General features: G+C 55.5%; 6 protein-coding genes across 6 annotated transcripts in view; 5 read left to right on the top strand and 1 right to left on the bottom strand.

The window, feature by feature from the left end:
* Positions 1-3406: 3406 nt before the first annotated feature.
* On the top strand, positions 3407-4017 carry VDBG_04413 (conserved hypothetical protein; the record flags this gene model as incomplete). The annotated part of the gene is made up of 2 exons (XM_003004761.1): positions 3407-3616; positions 3685-4017. The coding sequence occupies 2 exons, from the start codon at positions 3407-3409 to the stop codon at positions 4015-4017; spliced, it is 543 nt and encodes a 180-aa protein (XP_003004807.1).
* A 796-nt stretch (positions 4018-4813) lies between these two features.
* VDBG_04412 (chaperone protein dnaJ) lies at positions 4814-6720 on the top strand (the record flags this gene model as incomplete). The annotated part of the gene is made up of 3 exons (XM_003004760.1): positions 4814-5145; positions 5214-6460; positions 6516-6720. 3 exons carry the CDS (start codon positions 4948-4950, stop codon positions 6718-6720), a joined length of 1650 nt encoding a protein of 549 aa, XP_003004806.1.
* Positions 6721-7527: 807 nt separating this feature from the next.
* VDBG_04411 (vacuolar protein-sorting protein BRO1) lies at positions 7528-10728 on the bottom strand (the record flags this gene model as incomplete). Its single annotated transcript, XM_003004759.1, has 5 exons — positions 7528-7752; positions 7817-8710; positions 8760-9911; positions 9963-10392; positions 10451-10728. 5 exons carry the CDS (start codon positions 10726-10728, stop codon positions 7528-7530), a joined length of 2979 nt encoding a protein of 992 aa, XP_003004805.1.
* Positions 10729-12506: 1778 nt separating this feature from the next.
* Positions 12507-15144, top strand: VDBG_04410 (conserved hypothetical protein; the record flags this gene model as incomplete). The annotated part of the gene is made up of 3 exons (XM_003004758.1): positions 12507-12698; positions 12864-12993; positions 13253-15144. The coding sequence occupies 3 exons, from the start codon at positions 12507-12509 to the stop codon at positions 15142-15144; spliced, it is 2214 nt and encodes a 737-aa protein (XP_003004804.1).
* A 451-nt stretch (positions 15145-15595) lies between these two features.
* VDBG_04409 (N-acetylglucosamine-6-sulfatase) lies at positions 15596-17170 on the top strand (the record flags this gene model as incomplete). Its single annotated transcript, XM_003004757.1, has 1 exon — positions 15596-17170. One exon carries the CDS (start codon positions 15596-15598, stop codon positions 17168-17170), a length of 1575 nt encoding a protein of 524 aa, XP_003004803.1.
* A 786-nt stretch (positions 17171-17956) lies between these two features.
* VDBG_04408 (general alpha-glucoside permease) overlaps positions 17957-18784 on the top strand; it is a gene marked incomplete at both ends in the record, with an annotated part of 1906 nt that continues 1078 nt past the window's right edge. The window contains one exon of the mRNA XM_003004756.1: positions 17957-18450. Coding sequence (XP_003004802.1) covers positions 17957-18450 — 494 coding nt within the window. The remainder of the gene's footprint in view (positions 18451-18784) is intronic.

Genomic DNA, 18784 nt, shown 5'->3' with positions numbered 1-18784 from the left:
CCCAGAGCATGGTCTTAGTACGCTCGAGCAACTCAGTACTCCGAAGCAGAGTATTTATGGCCGTAACATGGACGAGGGCACACACCCGTTGTAGCCCGTGAGCTTCACTGGCTAGGACCAGCCAAGGAAACGCTTATCTCGGCAAGCCTTAATACAGGCGACATAGATCCGCCTAATGGGCTACCAAGGCCACCTAGCCGTCTTTAGTCTTACCGCCCTGAACGGCATCCCAGGAGCCGTCATTGACCATCGACCTGTCAAGGCGGTTAGCAACACGTCGCCGGTTTGACTCTGAAGTTTTCGTTGTACAGAAGCTACGGGTTTGGCCGGACCCCCAATGAGGGTTTCGAGAAAATGTCGATCTTCAGGTCCAGGCCAATGCAGTGCGCAGGGTGAAGCCTCGGAAAAGGCTGAACCCACCCCCGTAACAGCCGTTTGGTTGACACGAAGCGCTCGACACGCAGCGCTCAAAGTGAGGTACTTTTCCGGCATAGCTTGATTAACGCATCTCCGTGTGGGCGACAGAAGACCGCCAGAAGAGTACTAGCGATTTGTCGCAATGTAGCTCGTCTAGGGTTTCCAAATATTCGGGAAGAGGGTCGCATACACACGACGGGTCGTAAATAACACAGTACTTTTCTCGTCTTTGCTTTTGCGAAGAAAAATTCAAGCGATCTGCCGTCGATTCGAGAAGATTGCGAAGCCTGCTGTGACTCGGTGGTTCACATGAAGACGTGCTCACGTGCAGGTCAACGCTGTAGTCCGAACACAGTATGGCTGTCAATAGGTAAGGTCGCTAGTCTAGCTTGTCGCCATAGGCAGAATGACGAGCCGTCCGCGGAACCAACGGGACACTGGTCGTGTCAATATTTATGGCGAGCCCGACAGAAACTTGTGCAGCCATAGTAAGGAACATCCCAGGTCGATACGCCGTGGGTCGAAGCTGAATATTTGGATCTTATCCTGCGATCAGAGCGAATGAGCTGCTGCGAAGACAGCTCTGGACTGCCAGAAGGTACATGACCCAGGCCTCGCGATACTGGCAACACCGATACCGACGTTCTATGACATGGTTGCGGCAATGCAGCTCCTGGAGGATCGACATCAAACCAGCGAGAAGACAAAACGGAATAAAAGGTCCTATTTCCGTCACGGGCAGCACGAACCAGAGTAAGGCTATGAGCAACCGATCACAGTAACCAAGATAGCGTACCACGAATATTGTAGTTGTGTCGAGGCGCTGCCTGATCAACTGGCACGGGTGGGGGACACCTGACCAGTGCACTCCGTTGTGATTTGTCAGGCCGGCCTCGTTTCCTGACCGAAAAGCAACAAGGCCAGCCGCCACCAGTCTCTAGCGGCATCACTGGTAAAAGGGGTGCTGATCGCACGGGTTAGGCGATCCGACATGGCTTGGGACCTGGGACTCGGCGCTGCGAGGGGACACCAGCCTGGTGAGGAACTAGATTCAATCAAGGGATGAGCTCAAACCGTTTGGGCAACATGTCTGAAGAAGTCCAGTCGAGGCGTCCAAAGAAAGTTTGGGGGTTTGATCCACCAGGCCGTGGGCGTGGGATGCGGCGGATTGAAAGCGTGGGTGGCCAGCCAGATGATTACGTGGAATAACGACGAACCAAGCTGTCGGGCCAGCCGCTCGTTGAACCAAATGAAGACAATCTAATATGGATTGAAAGTCGACATGGACGCCAGGAAAATGTGAGCTGGCTTCGGCTCATCGCACATCTGCAGTGCTTGATCTGGGCTGTCATGCTCCTCAACTACAATTGTACACACGTTTGGCGGGCTCTCGGAGGACGCTGCAGCCTGACGCCCCTTGATGCGAAGCGGGACCGAAGCTGCTTTCAGGGAGCCGAGCCTATGTTCTGACATGAGTTGAAGTTGTGCTCTCGACAAGGGGGGAAATTAGAGGTAGCTGGATTGCGTCGGGCGTAGAAGCCACGGCCACGGTTCTGCCCGTCGTGGTGGCCAAGTGCTTGATACTGTTCGGGGGATTGTTAGATTGAGGCCGGCGGCTGGTGGGATCGAAAGAGTCGAGATTCGCTCGTTGCTCGTTTACCAAAAAGCCTGCGCTACATTTTCGCAAAATAAGTGACATGTCAGTCGTCGGAGGGACCGGTGGGGGGAAACTGAGTGATGGCTGAGCCAACATTGCAGGTGACCTGCATAATAACGAACGGACGGAAAGATCCAACGCGCGTTGCTTTGGTGTTGGTAGGGGGTGCGCGGTGCCGGACACTGCATGGTGCTCCATCGAGCTGCAGCTGCTGGTCATGTTGATTGCCAGGTTGCAATGGAATTATTCGCACTGTCATCTTAACAGAGGGAGTCGGCTGGTCGTTGTTCTGGAGTTCGTGTCAGACCCATGTAATAACCACTGACCATGAATGAAGCGCGTTGTTTTGAGCAACATGTTGAAGATCCAGCCATAGCAAAGCCTGAAGACAGCGAAGGCGACAACTCAGCAATCCGAAAAGCCTTGCAGCCGCGCTAGGGGAACGATGTTCAGGAGATGGCGTGGTCTCGCGAGGGTTCTATTGATCGGCCTCGACTGACATGAGGAACCGTTCGTGCCGGCGCCACAAGCGGCGCAAAAAGCCATGAGCTCGCTCGTGGAAGGACGCTGGACGATGCAGCCCTAGGTTTCGTGATTGAAGGGCCGACGAGCAGCTTCGTCGACTCGAATTGACCTGTGGGTGATGCGGTCTACTCAAGCACGAATAATGAGAGCTGTGACTGACGACAGAGGAAAGAATTGAAGAAATTATGGAATCGGCGGATGCTAATTTGGATTGTCACGATGGATGGGAAAGTGTACGGCAATGTACATGGGCACCTACCTACCTTACCTGTATGTACCTGGGGTTCGGGCCACTCCTCAGTGCTGTGGCACCTACAACATTCGTGACCAAGGGCTTGCATGAGCGTGGAAGGAGCCGCCAGGCAGCCAGCCAGGCAGAAGGCCCCCCGCAAACAGGGGACCACCTTCCCGAAGAAGGAGACGAACCGCTTTGCCGTGGACAATTGAACCGAGACTGACGTCGAGTCAGCCCAGTGAGGTGCGAGGTCCCTGGTCTGGTCTGGTCTCCTGGCTACGCAGATTGCCGTGTCCTGCGCCGGCGCGAAAAGTCAGGGCCTTCAGTCCCTGATCTCGTCCTTGCGCTACCAAGCCTGCCCGTCTTCTCCTCCTTTGACTGCCTCGTCGACTCTGCTCCTTGCTCTGCTCCTTGGGTCGAAATCCTACCCATACGAACTGTCCACGGCTCCTCAAGCATTCGGATTTTTTTTCTCCCAAGTCGTACGCCCGTCCCACACTGCGCTTCCCCTACTTTACACTCCCCTCCCACAAGAGCGTGGATTGCCTCTCGCTTCGACCACCACCGCAACCATGCCCCCAGCGAAAACTGCCAAGGGCGGCCATGATGACGGCAAAGGAGACTCTGCAGGTGCCAAGGAGAAGAACGGACACGGCAGCCACCTCACGAACGGCAAGATGCGACGAGTAGCGAGTGCTACAGGTGGTTCCCAGCTCCGCGAGGTCACCAACGCCAGCGCCTCCAAAACAGCTGCTGCAAAAGAGGAGGCAACCCCGCCGAGTGTACGCAACGCAAACAACTCTCCGCCTCTCTGTGCTTTCAGGCCTGCTAACACTCGCTCTTTCGTCAGATCTCTTGGAAATCCTTCGACCGCGACATGCTGCATGCCTACCGTCGCGAGCACCGACTCGACACACCTACGTCCTTCTCCAGTTCCTACCGACACATGATCCTGTCACAACCGGGCTGCATCGGCCTCCACTCTCCGACAATGGCCCGCAGAAGGCAAGACAGGCGGCAAAGCAAAGAGCAGCTGGCATTGGCGGTGCGCAAGCATTTCAACGGTGCGGGCATCCAGGAGAACGACGCCATTGTGGACTTCATCCACAGAGTACACAGCCAAAGCTTGACCCGGGCAGACAAGCAGCGAAGGCCACCCCCAGCATTGGATGTCGAAAAGTGAAGGCATTGCACACGTGTTTGAAAGAGCATCTGAATGATACCCCTCAGGTTATTGGCAGAAAGGGAGTGTGGAAGGCATTGCGGACAAAGGGCTTGTCTTGTGCCCTCTTTGCCCCTTCATGATGCCGTCGGCGTTTTGGTTTCGAAGTCCATCTCGGCACGGCACAGTGCACCGCAGACATGGCAGGTCGACATGAATTGCAGCGATCAAGTTTGTCTACGAATCTTCTTTGATATGACGGGCGTTTGGGGATATTTCCAGAGTTTTTTTTTTATCTTTTCTCTATACTATCATCTCGCAATTGAAGACATCTAAATCATCTCTCCCGTCGACTTTCTGGCTCGCATGGCTTGGATTGATTTCTCGGCCGCTTCAGCTAGAATTGGCCGGTGACCTCAGGCTCGACCTCCTGACCCTGCATTTAGCGGGCATAGCGCGTCATAGGTACGACCATTCCGCGCCTCGCGTGTGGGCCTTGGGCAGGTACCTACCTCCCCCACTAACCCAAGGTGAGAATATAGGTACCGGGCATGCCACAGCCGCCTGAGAACCACTCCAACGCCGTGGGATACCGCTGACGCGAACCTGCCCCTCCAGCCCGCCAATTGCCGCTCGTCACTCTGGCCTTAGGTATCCACCTTCGGCTCAAGGCCGGCAAAGAAAAAGTTGCGATGTCGTATGGCCGCACCTTCGCAACTGTGCACAGGCGGGTGCACCCAGTGAGTCGTCAGGAGCGTATGGGACCTCAACTCGGCTCAACTTTCGAACTCGACAGAATTTCCTCGACTCTTCTGTCAACGCGGCCACGACACGCCTCGCACCATCCCACCCACGGCATCCTCTGTCAACCGCTACACACTCTTTTCTAGATTTGCGCATCTGTCGCCGTGCATTTTTCTTCAATGCTATTCTGACTAGCAGGCGTTCGACATGAACACAAGTAGTCTTTTAACCAAGGCCGCAGCGGCCCCGAGCCGTCTGCTTCCCGTCCAAGCTTGTCGACGACCCAAGTTGGGAGAAGCTCTCTGTAAACATGCGCAGATTCACACCGCAGCTTTTGCAGCTTCTTCCAGGCCGTCTGTTCGATTTCTGTCACCTGCGAATAGCTCGGCCCCATCCTCGAAACGAGTATGTACCGCCGCCTTCCCTGCCTCAACCTGAAGAAAAAGTGTCGTCCGCTGACTTGCACGTCCCAGGCTTTCCATGCGACGCCAACCAACCTCGCAACAAAAGACCCGTACAAAGCACTAGGTGTTGGCAAATCAGCTTCGGCTTCCGAGATCAAGAAGGCCTACTACGGCCTCGCAAAGAAGTATCATCCCGACACCAACAAGGACGCCTCGGCCAAGGAAACATTCGGTGAGATCCAGTCCGCCTACGAGATTCTCTCCGATCCTGCGAAGAAGCAACAATACGACCAGTTCGGCGCCGCCGGCTTCGATCCCAGTGGTGGAGGTGGACCTGGTGGCTTTGGCGGAGGCGACCCCTTTGGCGGCGGTAATCCCTTCCACGGCTTTGGAGGTCAAGCCGGCGGCGGGTTCGGCGGAGGCTTCAACTTTGACGACATCTTTTCGGCTTTTACCGGCGGTCAGGGCGGACCCTTTGGTGGTGGTCGCGGACGCGGTGGACGCAACCCGTTCCGCGAGGAGGTACTAGTCGGCGACAACATTGAGGTGCACGCCAGTATCTCCTTCATGGAGGCCGCCAAGGGTGTCGCCAAGACTCTCCACATCACGCCTCTGTCCACCTGCGGCACCTGCTCTGGCAGCGGTCTCAAGGCTGGCACGAAGCGCACTGAGTGCAAGACATGTCACGGCACCGGCACCCGCGTGCACACAATGAACGGCGGCTTCCAGATGGCCTCGACCTGCGGCTCCTGCGGCGGTACGGGCTCTACGGTGCCCCGCGGCGGCGAGTGCAAACCCTGCTCTGGCAACGGCGTTGTGCGCGAGCGCAAGACCATCACTGTCGATATTCCCGCTGGTATTGAAGACGGCATGCGCCTCCGCGTCGACGGTAGTGGCGATGCGCCCGTGACCGGCAAGGCCGCGGACCCCAACGTGCGCGCGCAGAAGGGCGACCTATATGTCTTTGTGCGCGTCGCATCAGACCCCAAGTTCCGCCGCGCTGGCTCCGACATTCTCTACACGGCCAATCTGCCCATCACGACGGCCATGCTCGGCGGCGAAGTCACGATACCGACATTGACAGGCCAGGTCAACGTCAAGGTGGCCACGGGCACAAGCACGGGCGATCGCCTGACGCTGTCAGGCATGGGCATGAAGAAGCTCAGCGGTCGTGGCGGATCGGGCGATCTCAAGGTTGAGTTCCGTGTCAGCATGCCCAAGTATCTCAGCGCCAACCAGCGCACGTTGATCGAAATGCTGGCCAACGAGATGGGCGACAAGACGGCCAAGCGTATCATGAATGTCTCGCCGACTGGGTAAGTCGCAATGCTCATCGGCACGCATACGAAGGCAATCACTGACAAGACACAGATCGACCGTTGACCCTGACGCCTCCGACTCGCACAAGAATGAGGGCTTCCTCAAGTCCATGTGGCACACTCTCACGAACCACCCGGCACACAAAAAGTCGGAAACCGATGCCAGCGGCAGCTCGACTGACAAGCCGGCCGACAAGCCGGTCGAGAAGCCGGCCGAGAAGAAGGACGACCCCCCGAAGAAGCCAGACTCGCCCTGAGGCGCTTGCCCAAATTTAGAACAAGACAATGTACCATATTGCCGGTTGACCTTCAGCTCAACGACCGAGCTCTTTCCCCCCAAAATGAGAAACCTAATCCAACACATAGAAAGGCGGGATCAACGCACTACGGTGCCATACCACCGACAGGGTTCGTCGTTCCGCGCGGTTCGAGACCCCGGGAACAAGAAACAGGAATACACACAAACTCCCACTATCGACGCCCAACAAAGAAAGCTGCGCCTGGACGAGAGGGCCGCGAGCAATTGTATACCAGGGTTTTGATCTTACCTTCTTGATCTTTGTACCATAGAGATATAGACGGGGACGGCGCCGACAGTCTGGGAGCTGGCGGGGCTGCTTTCGTGGAGGCCACTCACACCTCATTGTAAAATTGTTAAATCTGTGTGACGATCCGCAGAGTGCTACGCAGAGTGATGCGATGATGGCAACACTGAGGTACAACGGGCGATGTTGTAGTAGTACTTCGACCCGTTGTTGCTGTTCTTCGATGTGAATCGAAGAGAATGCAAGACCATTGCTACGTCTACGATCTTGGATGCACGGTCCACGTGCTGGAATCGACGTCAATTATGGCTGCTGGCTTTGACTCCCTCACTCGCACAAATAGGGGAGAGCTCGACCGTTACGTTGCGTTTATCCCCTTCGCCGCCCATTGATACTCCATGTGTATATGTATCGTCTAGATGCCAAACGCCCCCATGACGCCCGACACATGCAGAGTCCTCATAATTTCCACACCTGATCTTTTACCCCCAATCCACGCCCCAACCACTTCTTCTACCCCTATTTCCACGCATTCAGCCCCGCCCATGGGTCGTTGCCCTGTCCGGGCTGTGCGCTCGATGGATGTCCGCTCTGTGGGTAGGCGCTGTTCGGGTATGCACTCGACGGGTTGTTTTGCTGTTGCTGCTGCTGCTGCTGCTGCTGTCCGTAAAATGTCTGTTGGGGTCCCAGCGGAGGAGGGCCCGGAGGAGGCGGCGGCGGCACAAAGCCAGGCGGCATCTGGCCCTGGGAAAGGCTGTGCGAGTGGCTATGCTGCTGTGGTTGCTGGCCGCTTGACCAGCCGCCGTACGATTGCTGACTTTGCCCGAAGGACGTCTGAGTTGGCGGTGGTGACGCGGGTCCCCGGAGCACTGTGGGGCCGAAGGTCGACTGGTGCGGGGCGGAGACGTGGGCCCCGGTGTGCGGCCGTATTGGCTTGGGTTGTAGGCAGGCTGGCCGTATGTGTTCGCAGACTGCGGTGTGAAGGATTGCGTATTGGGGGGTGCGCGAAGCTGGGATACTGCTGCTGTTGCATGCTCGTCTGCGTAGGGGGAGGCGACTGAGGGACCTGGTACTGGCCTTGAAAATTGGCCTGTGGGTATCGTGGTACCGAGTTGGAAGAAGAGTTCGGCTGGGTGAAGTTCAATGGGCTAGGTGTTGGCCTGTTGGAAGGTGGCTTTTGCCCAGAGCTATTGGGGTCCATCGACATGCGCTCCATCAACCCTCTAAGGCGCTCGCGCTCAGTCTCGGCATGCGAGTCTTTGCGAGTCGACTTGTCTTGTTCGATCTGGTTGAGAAGTTGTGCACCCTCGGATCGGCGGTTGTTGACAAACGTCTCAACGTTCTTTTCCAAGCTTTGAACCGTCTCTTTCATCTCGGCGTACCAGCGCTTCGCACCCTGGAGGCCGGCCGAGAGGTCGAGGAATTCCTGGTATGCACGCTTGTACCTGTTGATAGCTGATGCTCTTTGCCTTTGGATTACCTCGTACTTGCTCTGTTCAGATCGAACTCGCTTGTCTTGGAGTAGATTATTGAAAGACGAGTTGAGTTCCTTCATGAAGGCAGATTGTTTTTGGTTTGCCTGAAGCAGTCGGTTCTGCAGAGGGCGGAACTTTTCGAGCTCCGACTGGAAGAGCTGTTGCTCATAGTTGGCAATGTTCTTCTTGTTGAGGATCAGAATTTCAGAAATGTCGTCGTTGTGGACCTGATGTCATGTTAGCTCTGTGGCAGTCGATACACTTTTCGTGACAAACCTGTTCCTTGAGATCCTTCAGGGTTTGGTTTCGTTCCCTCTTGACGAGATTCAGTTTCTTCATGACCTCTTCCACCAGTTTGATCTGTTCAACAACGGAGGGACCTCCTTCGTCAAAATCGGCGTCCAGGAGGTTCGGCTCGTTGCCCATGGGACTGACGGCGCTGCTAGACTTGGCACGCGCCTTGTTGACAGCCCGCTGAAATAGTGCATCCACCTCACCGTTCCGCGATGCTTGACGCATTTCTTCAAAATCAACCTCGTTCTGTCTCAGCTTGATGGACAGCTGATTGTCGCTTCGGGAAGCCTCTTCGAGTGCCTCGCGGTAATTGCGAATATCGCCTCGGAGGGTTGAGGTAAGGCGGGAGCTCGGCTGCTGCGACCACTCGTTCTCGTACTTGGACCTCATCTTTTCACACACACTCTCTTCCATGTCAAGCTGTTTCGTGTTCCTCTCAAGCAGGGACACGATGGTTTCCTTCTCTGAGCGAAGTAGCTCAAATATCGAAGTAGGACTTTCGTGGTTGGCAACATCCTCGCACCATTGCCTGAAGTCTTCGTCTGGGAGGACGTCCTGGTCAAACCCGCCCTTGAGAACCTGAAGCGCGCCAGGTAACCTCAGGTAGTCTAAGCTTGCGGCCATTTCGTCGTTTGCGATGTCGACCTTTTCGGACTCGGCTCGAATGAGCTTTGCTTTTTCCTCATCGTACAGACTGGCCATCTCCGTGACGGCGAAAGGCACGATTTTGGAGAACAGGTCCGGGCCCGTGATGCGCTGAATGTCCTGGCCAGCGTAGAGTTCGCTCACGGGAATCGGCTTGGCAGCCGGTAGCTTCCCAACAGGGGCGAGGCTTGCCTCCGCAGGGACAGTGTGGTGGTAGATGTAGTCGTTGTCCTTGATTAGCTCTCTAAGCTTTTCCTGCACCGTGGCGACGTGGCGTTTTGTCGATTCGGCCAAGATGCCGCCAGTATCCGATGTCAAGTTGGAGCTCGGCGGGCAGTTGCTAGGGAAGCTGCTCGCTGATCTATCGGCATCCTTGGCTTGGGTCTCGGCAAGTTGCAGACGTGCTATTGCAGTTCCGTATTGGCCAGTCTCGGCATCGGTGAGTGCTTGGTAGTACTGGGCCATGGAGCCTAGGAGGTTCGATTTGACCTTCTCGTGTCAGCAGAGTCAATGATGGGTGGGAGTATGATGCATTTATACCTGGACCATGAGGAGCCAGACCCTCTCAAAAATGCCCTTGTTGACGTTCTCCTGGGCGCCCTCTACTGCCTCCTTGTACAGAGAAGCCGCCTGGCTCGCGAGCTTGGCCAGCAGGGCTATCTTCTTCTGATCCGCCACCTGCTTCTCGAGGAACACCTCTTGCGCTTGCGCCAGGTTGATACTGATCAACGTCTTGACAGTTTCCCGGCTCAGGTCGGAGGAGGGGGCGTGTAGAAAGTTCTCGTTGATGTAGGTGAACATGCCAGCAGAGGCTTGAAAGTTGTGGTACGCCGTCTTGAGGCCGGATTCGTCTGCTCTCGATTGATGGGCAGCATAGCAGGAGAGAACAGCAGAGATGTTGAAGATGATGGAAGCTTTCTCAAAGGCGAGAGAGTATTGCGACGTCAGCTTGTGGGTGAAGGCGTCATACCTGGTGGCGCCATGTCAGCACGGGCGTCATGCAAGAAGGGAGAGGGGCAGATGCGAACCATGTGAAGGAAATCTTGATGTGTTGTTCGTCCACAGGGAAGCGCAGGTCTAGGAGCTCCAGCTGTCCGTAGTACCGGTAGAGCATGTCGCGGCCGGAGGTGCTGTCTTTGCCAGCGCCCCGCATGTCTTGCCGGAGGCGGTTGAGGGTAGCGCACTCCTCGGCATAGCGCTCAGGATCATCGCCATAGGTATCTCTGATGTATGATTTGAGAGGCCCGACCCAGTCAATCTCGTTGGTCTTCTTCAGAGGCACCGAGATCATGGGAGACTGCGTCATGGTGGGCAAGTGGATCTCGGTCTCCGAGGGCTTGGTGCGATGAGGTGTTCTTGGCTACTCGGCCACTCCAGCTACCAAGCGCAGCTGGTCGAAGGGAAAGGAGATCGCAGAAGTGCTGGGTTCGTGCGTGTGTGTATGCGAAAAGTGTGGTCGTCTTGTATGGTCGGCCGCCCTTTTCGTAGGTGGGGGGGATTTGGGCGTGTGGTTGGGCGTTTATGCGGGCGGTACGTGGTCTGGCGCAGTGCGTGGCTCAGAGGCTATGTCGGTGCCTGGGGAGCTGCCGATGCAAGCGTGGTGTCGAGGGCGCGGGTCGAGGCAATTCGTGGCAGGAGGGAGGGTGATGAACGTGCGACGACACTGAGGGGAAAGCTGCGATGGTGTTCCTGTGAGGTCACAGAGGTGATCCGAAAGACACGGACGGAACGTGGGACGTGGGACGTGGATCTGGGACGGGAGCGGGGCACGAGCTACTGACTGCCTAGGTACCTTACTGAGGACAGGTAAGGTAGGTACCTGCCTTAAGGTACGGTAGACACCTAGCCAGGTAGGTAGCCAGGTAGGTGAGGTGGGACTTCCACCGCTGTCCAGCCCCCGAACTGAGCACCCGGCGCTTGGTGGGGTTGGTGCGGGGATTACAGGAGAGGCACCTAAGCTAGATACCTACCTAAGGTACCTAGGTAACGGACATGTAGGCGGTAGGTATCCTTCCTTGCGAACCTTGTTCGCCAGTGGCCGGCTCATCTCATGCACGCTCTAAGACGAGAAACATGTATATGCGCCTGCATCGTTTCGAGCGAAGTGTGGGCAAGCAAGATCTGGAGGGCAGGGATATGATTGCCGCCGGCGAGCTCAGCGGCTGGTGTGAAGTGGCTCTGCCTCCTCCAGTGGCCGGCGCTTAATTCTTGCCTGTGACGAGAAAGCTATCGAACCAAGCTGACGGCCATTCCGTCTACCTTGCCGACCTTACCTACTTAGGTCCTTACCTACCTAGGTCCTTGCCTACCTAGGTAGGTATGGAGATCCAGCTAGGATTTGGGGGGGCCGTGGCGAGTAATGGCCAGACCTCGGGCATCAATCAGCGCCAGCTTCTTTCTGTAGCCGCCGTAGGCCTGGAGGGGACAGAGGTCGCGAGTTGCACTCACGGTGATATCCGCTCATTCGCCTGGTTGATGAGACACTCAGGTCACATCGTCAACTCTCCTTGTCGGTTCAACATGCCCACATTGTATGGTATCCCCGGGCTCTGCCAGCACGCCCACCACATTGGCTACTTGACAGAACGCCCTTATGCAAGTGACAAGCCAGTCGGCAACGTCTTTGGCCTGCTTACCTTTGCCATTGGCTCGCACCTTCAGGCCTCTTCACACACAAGCTAGGGGAACATGGGAGCGGGGATCATAGGCCGAACGGCCCGCTTCCTTCTGCACGTTCACGTCTTCACAGCACGCGTGAAGATCCAGAGACGAGCAAGGTACCTGTAGCCGTTGCTCTGGCGGCATAGGGGCCGCCCAGTGTCTCCTCGCTCCCGCTGTGGCGCAACATCTCGTGGGTGCAATGCGATCTTCCGCCAGAGACCCATTCTGCGACCCGGCCCGGCACTTCTGTGTCTGTGTACCATGCTATTCGTGGTGATTTGCGGGTGAACGAGTGATTGATTGACGAATGGGGTGAACTGATTAATTTGGCACTCTCGATGTGCCGAGGGCGAGGTTGCGATTCTGGCCATCTCTTGGCGGCGTCCTGAGCCATATTCTCGGGAGCCTGTCCCTGTTTACGAAATGACCCGTGTACATGTATGGCGAGCTGACTACGCTTCAGAGGAATGCACCTATACCGGACAAGCATCTCCCGGTTGGGCCCTCTTTCCACACCCCTGGCAAGGCAGGGCCACCTTCGATCACGTCAACTCAGCCGACATCCGCCGTCCATCAAGCAATGACGTTCCTTGGTCCTGCGAGCTCTGCAACATCGTACAAACTCTTCTTCTGCACTTCGCTACTATGGATGTTTGGCAACACAGTCGGAACTGGGCACAACGCCACTCCTGGCCGATCCTGAGCTTCTCCCTCAGACGCCTCTAAACTCCCTCCCACCTAGACGCCAGGCTCTCTACCACGATACCTCAAGCAACACAGCACATCGGACATGCCGGTGCCGAGGTCGAGTCACACTTGCTCCCAGTGCAGGTCACGCAAGGTCGGAACAGTCCGCTGCGCCTAGAACGGCTCTTATTTAGTGTTCATGCCCGGTTGACTGGCTTGACAGGTACGGTGCGAAGGGGGACCAGATCCCTGTGCCAACTGTGAGCGGCTAGCATTCTCCTGTTCGTTCAGAACAGCGTCCACGCCGTCGTCATCGTCTGGTCTCAATCCACGAACTCGCCCTGAAAGGCGTCGCGGAGCTCGCGCGTGTTTAGAATGTCGGTCTCAGAAATCGAAATGCTCTGGCGAAACCCCATGCTGTGGAAGCTGCCGTCGTCGAGCCAAGACTTGCGTCTATCCTGAAACGGGGAATTCTCATTCAGCACGCTCCTTCTCTTCCTCTCAGAGTCATTCACTCGGTCTGCCGCTCGAAACTTCGTCAGAGAAGCCCGAGTCTGGCACAGCCATCTCGGTCAGTCCCGGCCAGCTTTCTTTAGAACAACGCTCGGAATCACCGTCTGTGTTTCGTGACAGCCAGGCAAGTCATGGCAACTCAAGACCACCCCAAGTCCAAGATGTGGTGGTTCCGCCAATTCGCGAACAACTGCGGCTGGTCAACGACTTCTTCCAGCATGTGTATCCCATGCCTGTGTACGCATTCCTCAACGAATCGTCGATGACGCAGCGCTGCATTGATGGCACGCTGGACGAGACCTTGCTTCTGGCACTGTTATCGTGTTCAGCCCTTCATTTGAGGTACACAAAATACTTTCCGGTCCTCACGGATATCTGGGTCCAACGGGTAGAAATGAGGATCTGGTCGCAGATCGAACAGCCGTCGATCTTTCTGACCCAAGCTCTCATGCTTGTGATTCTGTATCGGATGGAGATCGGTAACTTTCAGAAAGCTTTCATGCTATGTGCTCTGGCAACACGTGCTGCCAGTGCTCTTCGTCTGCACTATGAGCGAACGGACCTCAGTCCACTAGCCCAGGAAATTCGCCGCCGTGTCCTATGGTGTCTGATGATGGTGGATGCGCAGTTTTCAGTAGGCTTGCCGGAGTGTGAGCTCTGCCCTTACGAGGTCATCTATCTCGAGTTTCCCTCTAAGGAGGAAGACTTCGTGCCCGAATCAGAAGCGCGGTCTCAGTCACTCGACGGCATCCCTGAGGGTGGGTTCCTTCGGCAGATTATGCAGCAGGTCGTCGTCAGGAGAGACGTCATGAGATTAAGACGCCAGGTGTCTCTGTCCAGGCAAGTCATACCCCAACTCACCTCGATCGTGGACGACTTTCAGCGCAATCTGCAAGCAATGAGCCCCGGAACATGTACACTCGAAGATGTCAATATCTATTCGCGGTCTCGTTGGCTTGCGCGATTCATTGGTACACACTTGTCCTGGCACCAGTGTCACTGCGACATATCTCGGATGTTTCTTTCTGGTTACAAAGAGGCGGCTCCTATGCCGGTCATCGAAAGCCTGCCTGCGGAATATGTGGCCGCTGCAGCGACACAATGCCTCGTACATTCACAGGCTATCCTGCAGATACTGAATGATCTGTCCAAATTGAGCCCAGGCCTTCTGGTTCCTCATATGGATGTGGCGGTATGTGGTTACCACGCGTCTCGTTTGGTTCTCTTCTTGAGTCGTTCTCCCCTCAACCCAGACCATTCGGGCTTGACTCCAGAGATTGCATTGGCCAAGGCGTCTGCTGTGTCTGTGTTTCTTAAGCGTATCTTTGCAAACTCTCAGATTGCGAAGCACCTTCTGGCTGATCTAGAAAGAATCGTCGGTCTCTACCTAACCGGAGAACGGGAACAAAGTCAAGATCCTTCTGATACCGAAGAAGAGACGCCGCACCAGCGCCCTCGCTTTGCCCGCGCTGCAAGACAGCATCAGAGGCTAGGCATTCACAGCATGCTTCGACAAGCTCGGTTCGTCGACGACAGCGACCGCGCTGCAGAGCTTCCCGAGACTGAGCAAGCTGGCGCTCGCCATTTGAAAGATCTCGCGAACGCTGGACTACACACCCACTCCTTGGGCAGTCGCCACCCGAGCGGCGTCACGCAGCCCATGCAAACGCTGCCTTGCACCGACCAGCCCGCGACTCGTGTGTCACTGGTCACAGCAGATCTGACTATGAATTCAGCGGATGATCTTGCAAGTGGATTTGACTTTGGTGGTGAGAGCTTCGGTTTGGGTACACCCGGTGGATGGCATGACATCTGGAGTGGCCACGAGCATTCAAACTCGGCAGACAGAGACTACTTTTGAGTCCTCCTACGAGAGATGTCTCACGAAGGGGTTCAATTGATGAATCTGTACAAACCCCATGTCACGCTTTGGATCACGACATATCATGGCACGTCGTGTGGAGAGGACCGACTCCCTAGCGCGATCGCCGACAGCCGTAGTGTGCACACCCCGAACGTGTGGCTTTGGCAGCCTCCACTCCGAACCCCCCGGCGTGGCCAACAACGGTTGGCTCCTCGTGGCATTCTCGCCATCATCTTCATCACGGCATGCATGATTGAGCGCCTCGAGTCTCGGTTGCAACGGCAACGCGGAATCCTTTCCTGAAGAAACAATGGGGAAAAGATGACTAGGTCAAGAGACTTTAAAGACCCGGCGGCCGGCTTTCGACCTACGACCTGGTCAAGAAGCCTCAACTTGTATGCCGCTCGCTTACGCCTAAACCACATCAGTGACATCGAACTCTGCCACAATGGCCGACGGAATCCGACCAAACATTGTTTTCATCATGGCGGATGACCATGCCGCCAAATCCATCTCATGTTACGGAGCTGGTATTAACAGCACGCCGAATCTAGACCGACTCGCCAACGAGGGTATGCTCTTCAACCATTGCTACGTCACGAACAGCATATGCACTCCTTCACGAGCCGCAGTTCTTTGCGGCACGCACAACCATGTCAACGGGGTCATGACGCTGGACTCAAAGATCAACAAAAGGCTACCGAACGTGGCCAAACAGCTTCGTTCGGGAGGCTATCAGACCGCGATGGTCGGCAAGTGGCACCTGGGAGAAGGGGCCGAACACGAGCCTACGGGGTTTGATTACTGGAGTGTGGTTCCTGGTCAGGGAGAGTACTGGGATCCTCAATTCATCGAGTCGTCGGGGACTTCCGTAGTCCCCGGGTACGCCACGGATATCATCACTGACAAGTGCATTGACTGGATGGAGAAGCGCGACAAGTCTCAGCCATTTTTTCTCATGTGTCATCACAAGGCACCACACCGAAGCTGGGAGTACGACGAGAAGCACAAGGATCTCTACAAGGATCCCATTCGGCTTCCAGACACCTTTTCCGACGACTACAAGAACCGTGCCAGGGCGGCCACTGTCGCAAAGATGAGGGTTGCAGACGATTTGACCTACACAGACCTAGGCATTGTGCAACCTGAAGGTCCGAGGAGTAAAGTCGGGTCAAAAATGATCGACATGTGGTGGTGGAGCGATAGAAAGATTCCCAATCCCGACGATGTCACAGGTCTGAGGCTTATCTGCAAAGAGACGGGCGATGTCTTCACATTCACAACAAAACAGGAGCTAGCCGAGTTCAAGTTTCAGAGATACATGCAACGTTATCTCCGCACCATACAGAGCATAGATGACAATGTCGGACGCATGCTGGACTGGCTCGATGCCGAAGGGCTAACGGAGAATACCATCGTCGTATACACGTCAGACCAGGGATTCTTCTTAGGCGAGCACGGTTGGTTCGACAAGCGATTCATGTATGAGGAAAGCTTCCAGATGCCTTTCATGATTCGTTACCCACCAGCTATCCAGCCAAAGTCCGTCTGCAACGACATTATCTGTAACGTTGATTTCGCGCCAACCTTTCTCGACCTAGCAAAAGTTCGCATCCCTACGTACATGCAGGGTGTGTCCTTTGTCCCAGTTCTCCGAGGCCAGACGCCCGACGACTGGCAGCAGATTGCCTATCACCGGTACTGGATGCACCGAGACATCATTCACGAGGCATATGCGCACTATGGTGTCCGAGATCAGCGCTACAAACTCATTTACTGGTACAATGAAGACTTTGGCCTCGAAGGCACACGACCTGGCGGGGAGGAAAAGGAATGGGAGCTCTTCGACTGTGAAGAGGATCCCCTAGAGCTCTTCAACTGCTATCATGAACCTCGATACGAGGACACAGTCCGGAGGATGACCAGGATGCTAGAGGACAAGATGGCGGAGATTGGTGATGAGCCAGTGCACACCAGACTAAGCCTCAAGCTCAGGAACGGTACCTCACATGCTGTGGTGTAAAGATAATCGCATCCTTGATTTCAGAGCAACGGGCCTGCCTCTCCTCTGTATATCAGCTATTTGAGAGTCCCTTGCTCTCACACGTTTGTTTTGCCCATCAATAAAATGTCTATGGAATAGAGCGATGTTCGCTGTGATATCCTCAAGGCCTGTTTGCCATCGAAATCCTCGCTAGCAAGAGGATGGCAGTGGCTCGCTCAACAGCACCGCGGACAGTAGTCGCCCCGTCGTTCCAGCTGAGCCGTCCCTCCACCCATTACAGCACTTCTTGGTCTGTCAGCTGCGAGCTTGTTCGCTGACACTAAGCCTCGTTGAATCGAAAATGCCCTCGGTTCCCGGGCAGTCAGCCCCCCTGGAAGCCCGACCGGACCGCCGAGCGCCGACTGCCGGAATCCACTGCTACTGACTCGCGACGCCATTACCATACTGGCCGTTGAGAAAGGCATGATGAGGCCAGTCTCTTGGAAAGAGACTTGCTGCAACAACAGCCATCTGCATATTTCGGAGATCTTCCCCCTAGTAGTGGCTTCAAATCAGTGGAAATAGTTTTGCGAACGCCATCCTCTGGATCTCTGTCGTGATCACGTTGAAACCAGCCGCTTGGTTCTTACGAGGCGAGAAGATTTGAGACGTATAAGTACCTTGGAGGACGACACGATCCAGCATGAAGTCGTACACAGAGTCACACCACAAAAGATTTAGGGTCTCAAACGTTTCCAGTCCATCTCTGCCCAGGTGGTTGTTCGCAGAACAACCAACGCTCACCTCCCCCTGACCTCCCCCGCAATGTCCACCAAGAAGTCACAGACCATCGGCTGTCTCCATGAGGAGACCCGTCCCACTTCCCAGGGCAAAGTGCCCCTGACGCAAGACGCCGCCGCCAATGCCGCTCAGCGAATAGAGACGACCCTAACTCTCAGGGAGGCCTTGCAGTATTACCATAAGGCCATTGCCTGGTCGCTCGCCGTATCAACTGCTACCATCATGGAGTCGTACGACCTCATGCTCATCGGCTCGTTCTTCGCCTTTCCGCCTTTCCAACGCAAGTTTGGCATCCAACTGCCCAATGGATCCTGGTCCATTCCAGCCCGGTGGCAGCTGGCTCTGGGCATGGTTACCAATTGCGGCTTGATTCTTGGCGTATTTGCCAACGGCTATTGCGCCGACCGCTGGGGGTTCCGCAAAGTCTTGATGGCCTCGCATGCGGCTCTCATCGCCTTGATATTTATTAACTTTTTCGCGCCCTCTGTGGAAGTTCTGACAGCTGGCACGTTTCTGATGTACGCTTGACCATCTGGTGCCCCTCTCCTTTGCCTCTTCTGCTGCTGACAGAATGCAACGCCAGGTCCATTCTTTGCGGGTTCTTCGCTGCTGAAAATACCTAGTAACAATGAGATTACGCCGCTTAGGGTGTCCTGATATTGTGCTGTCAACATGAGCTTGTGTTAGGACGATATAAGATAGCGGATTTGGTGTACTCAGCGGCTTCGTTTCAAAGAAGACGGAAGGACTAATCCCCTGCGATAACTCAGAATGGAAAAGAAAAAGGTGTTGATCGTATTGAAGAATTTTGTTCGGATTCACATAGGTCCGTTTTAGTGGGTATAAGTGACA

The sequence above is a fragment of the Verticillium alfalfae genome, genomic scaffold, assembly GCF_000150825.1.
Source record: "Verticillium alfalfae VaMs.102 supercont1.5 genomic scaffold, whole genome shotgun sequence".
NCBI lineage: Eukaryota > Fungi > Ascomycota > Sordariomycetes > Glomerellales > Plectosphaerellaceae > Verticillium > Verticillium alfalfae.
This window is presented reverse-complemented; position numbering and strand designations above follow the sequence as displayed.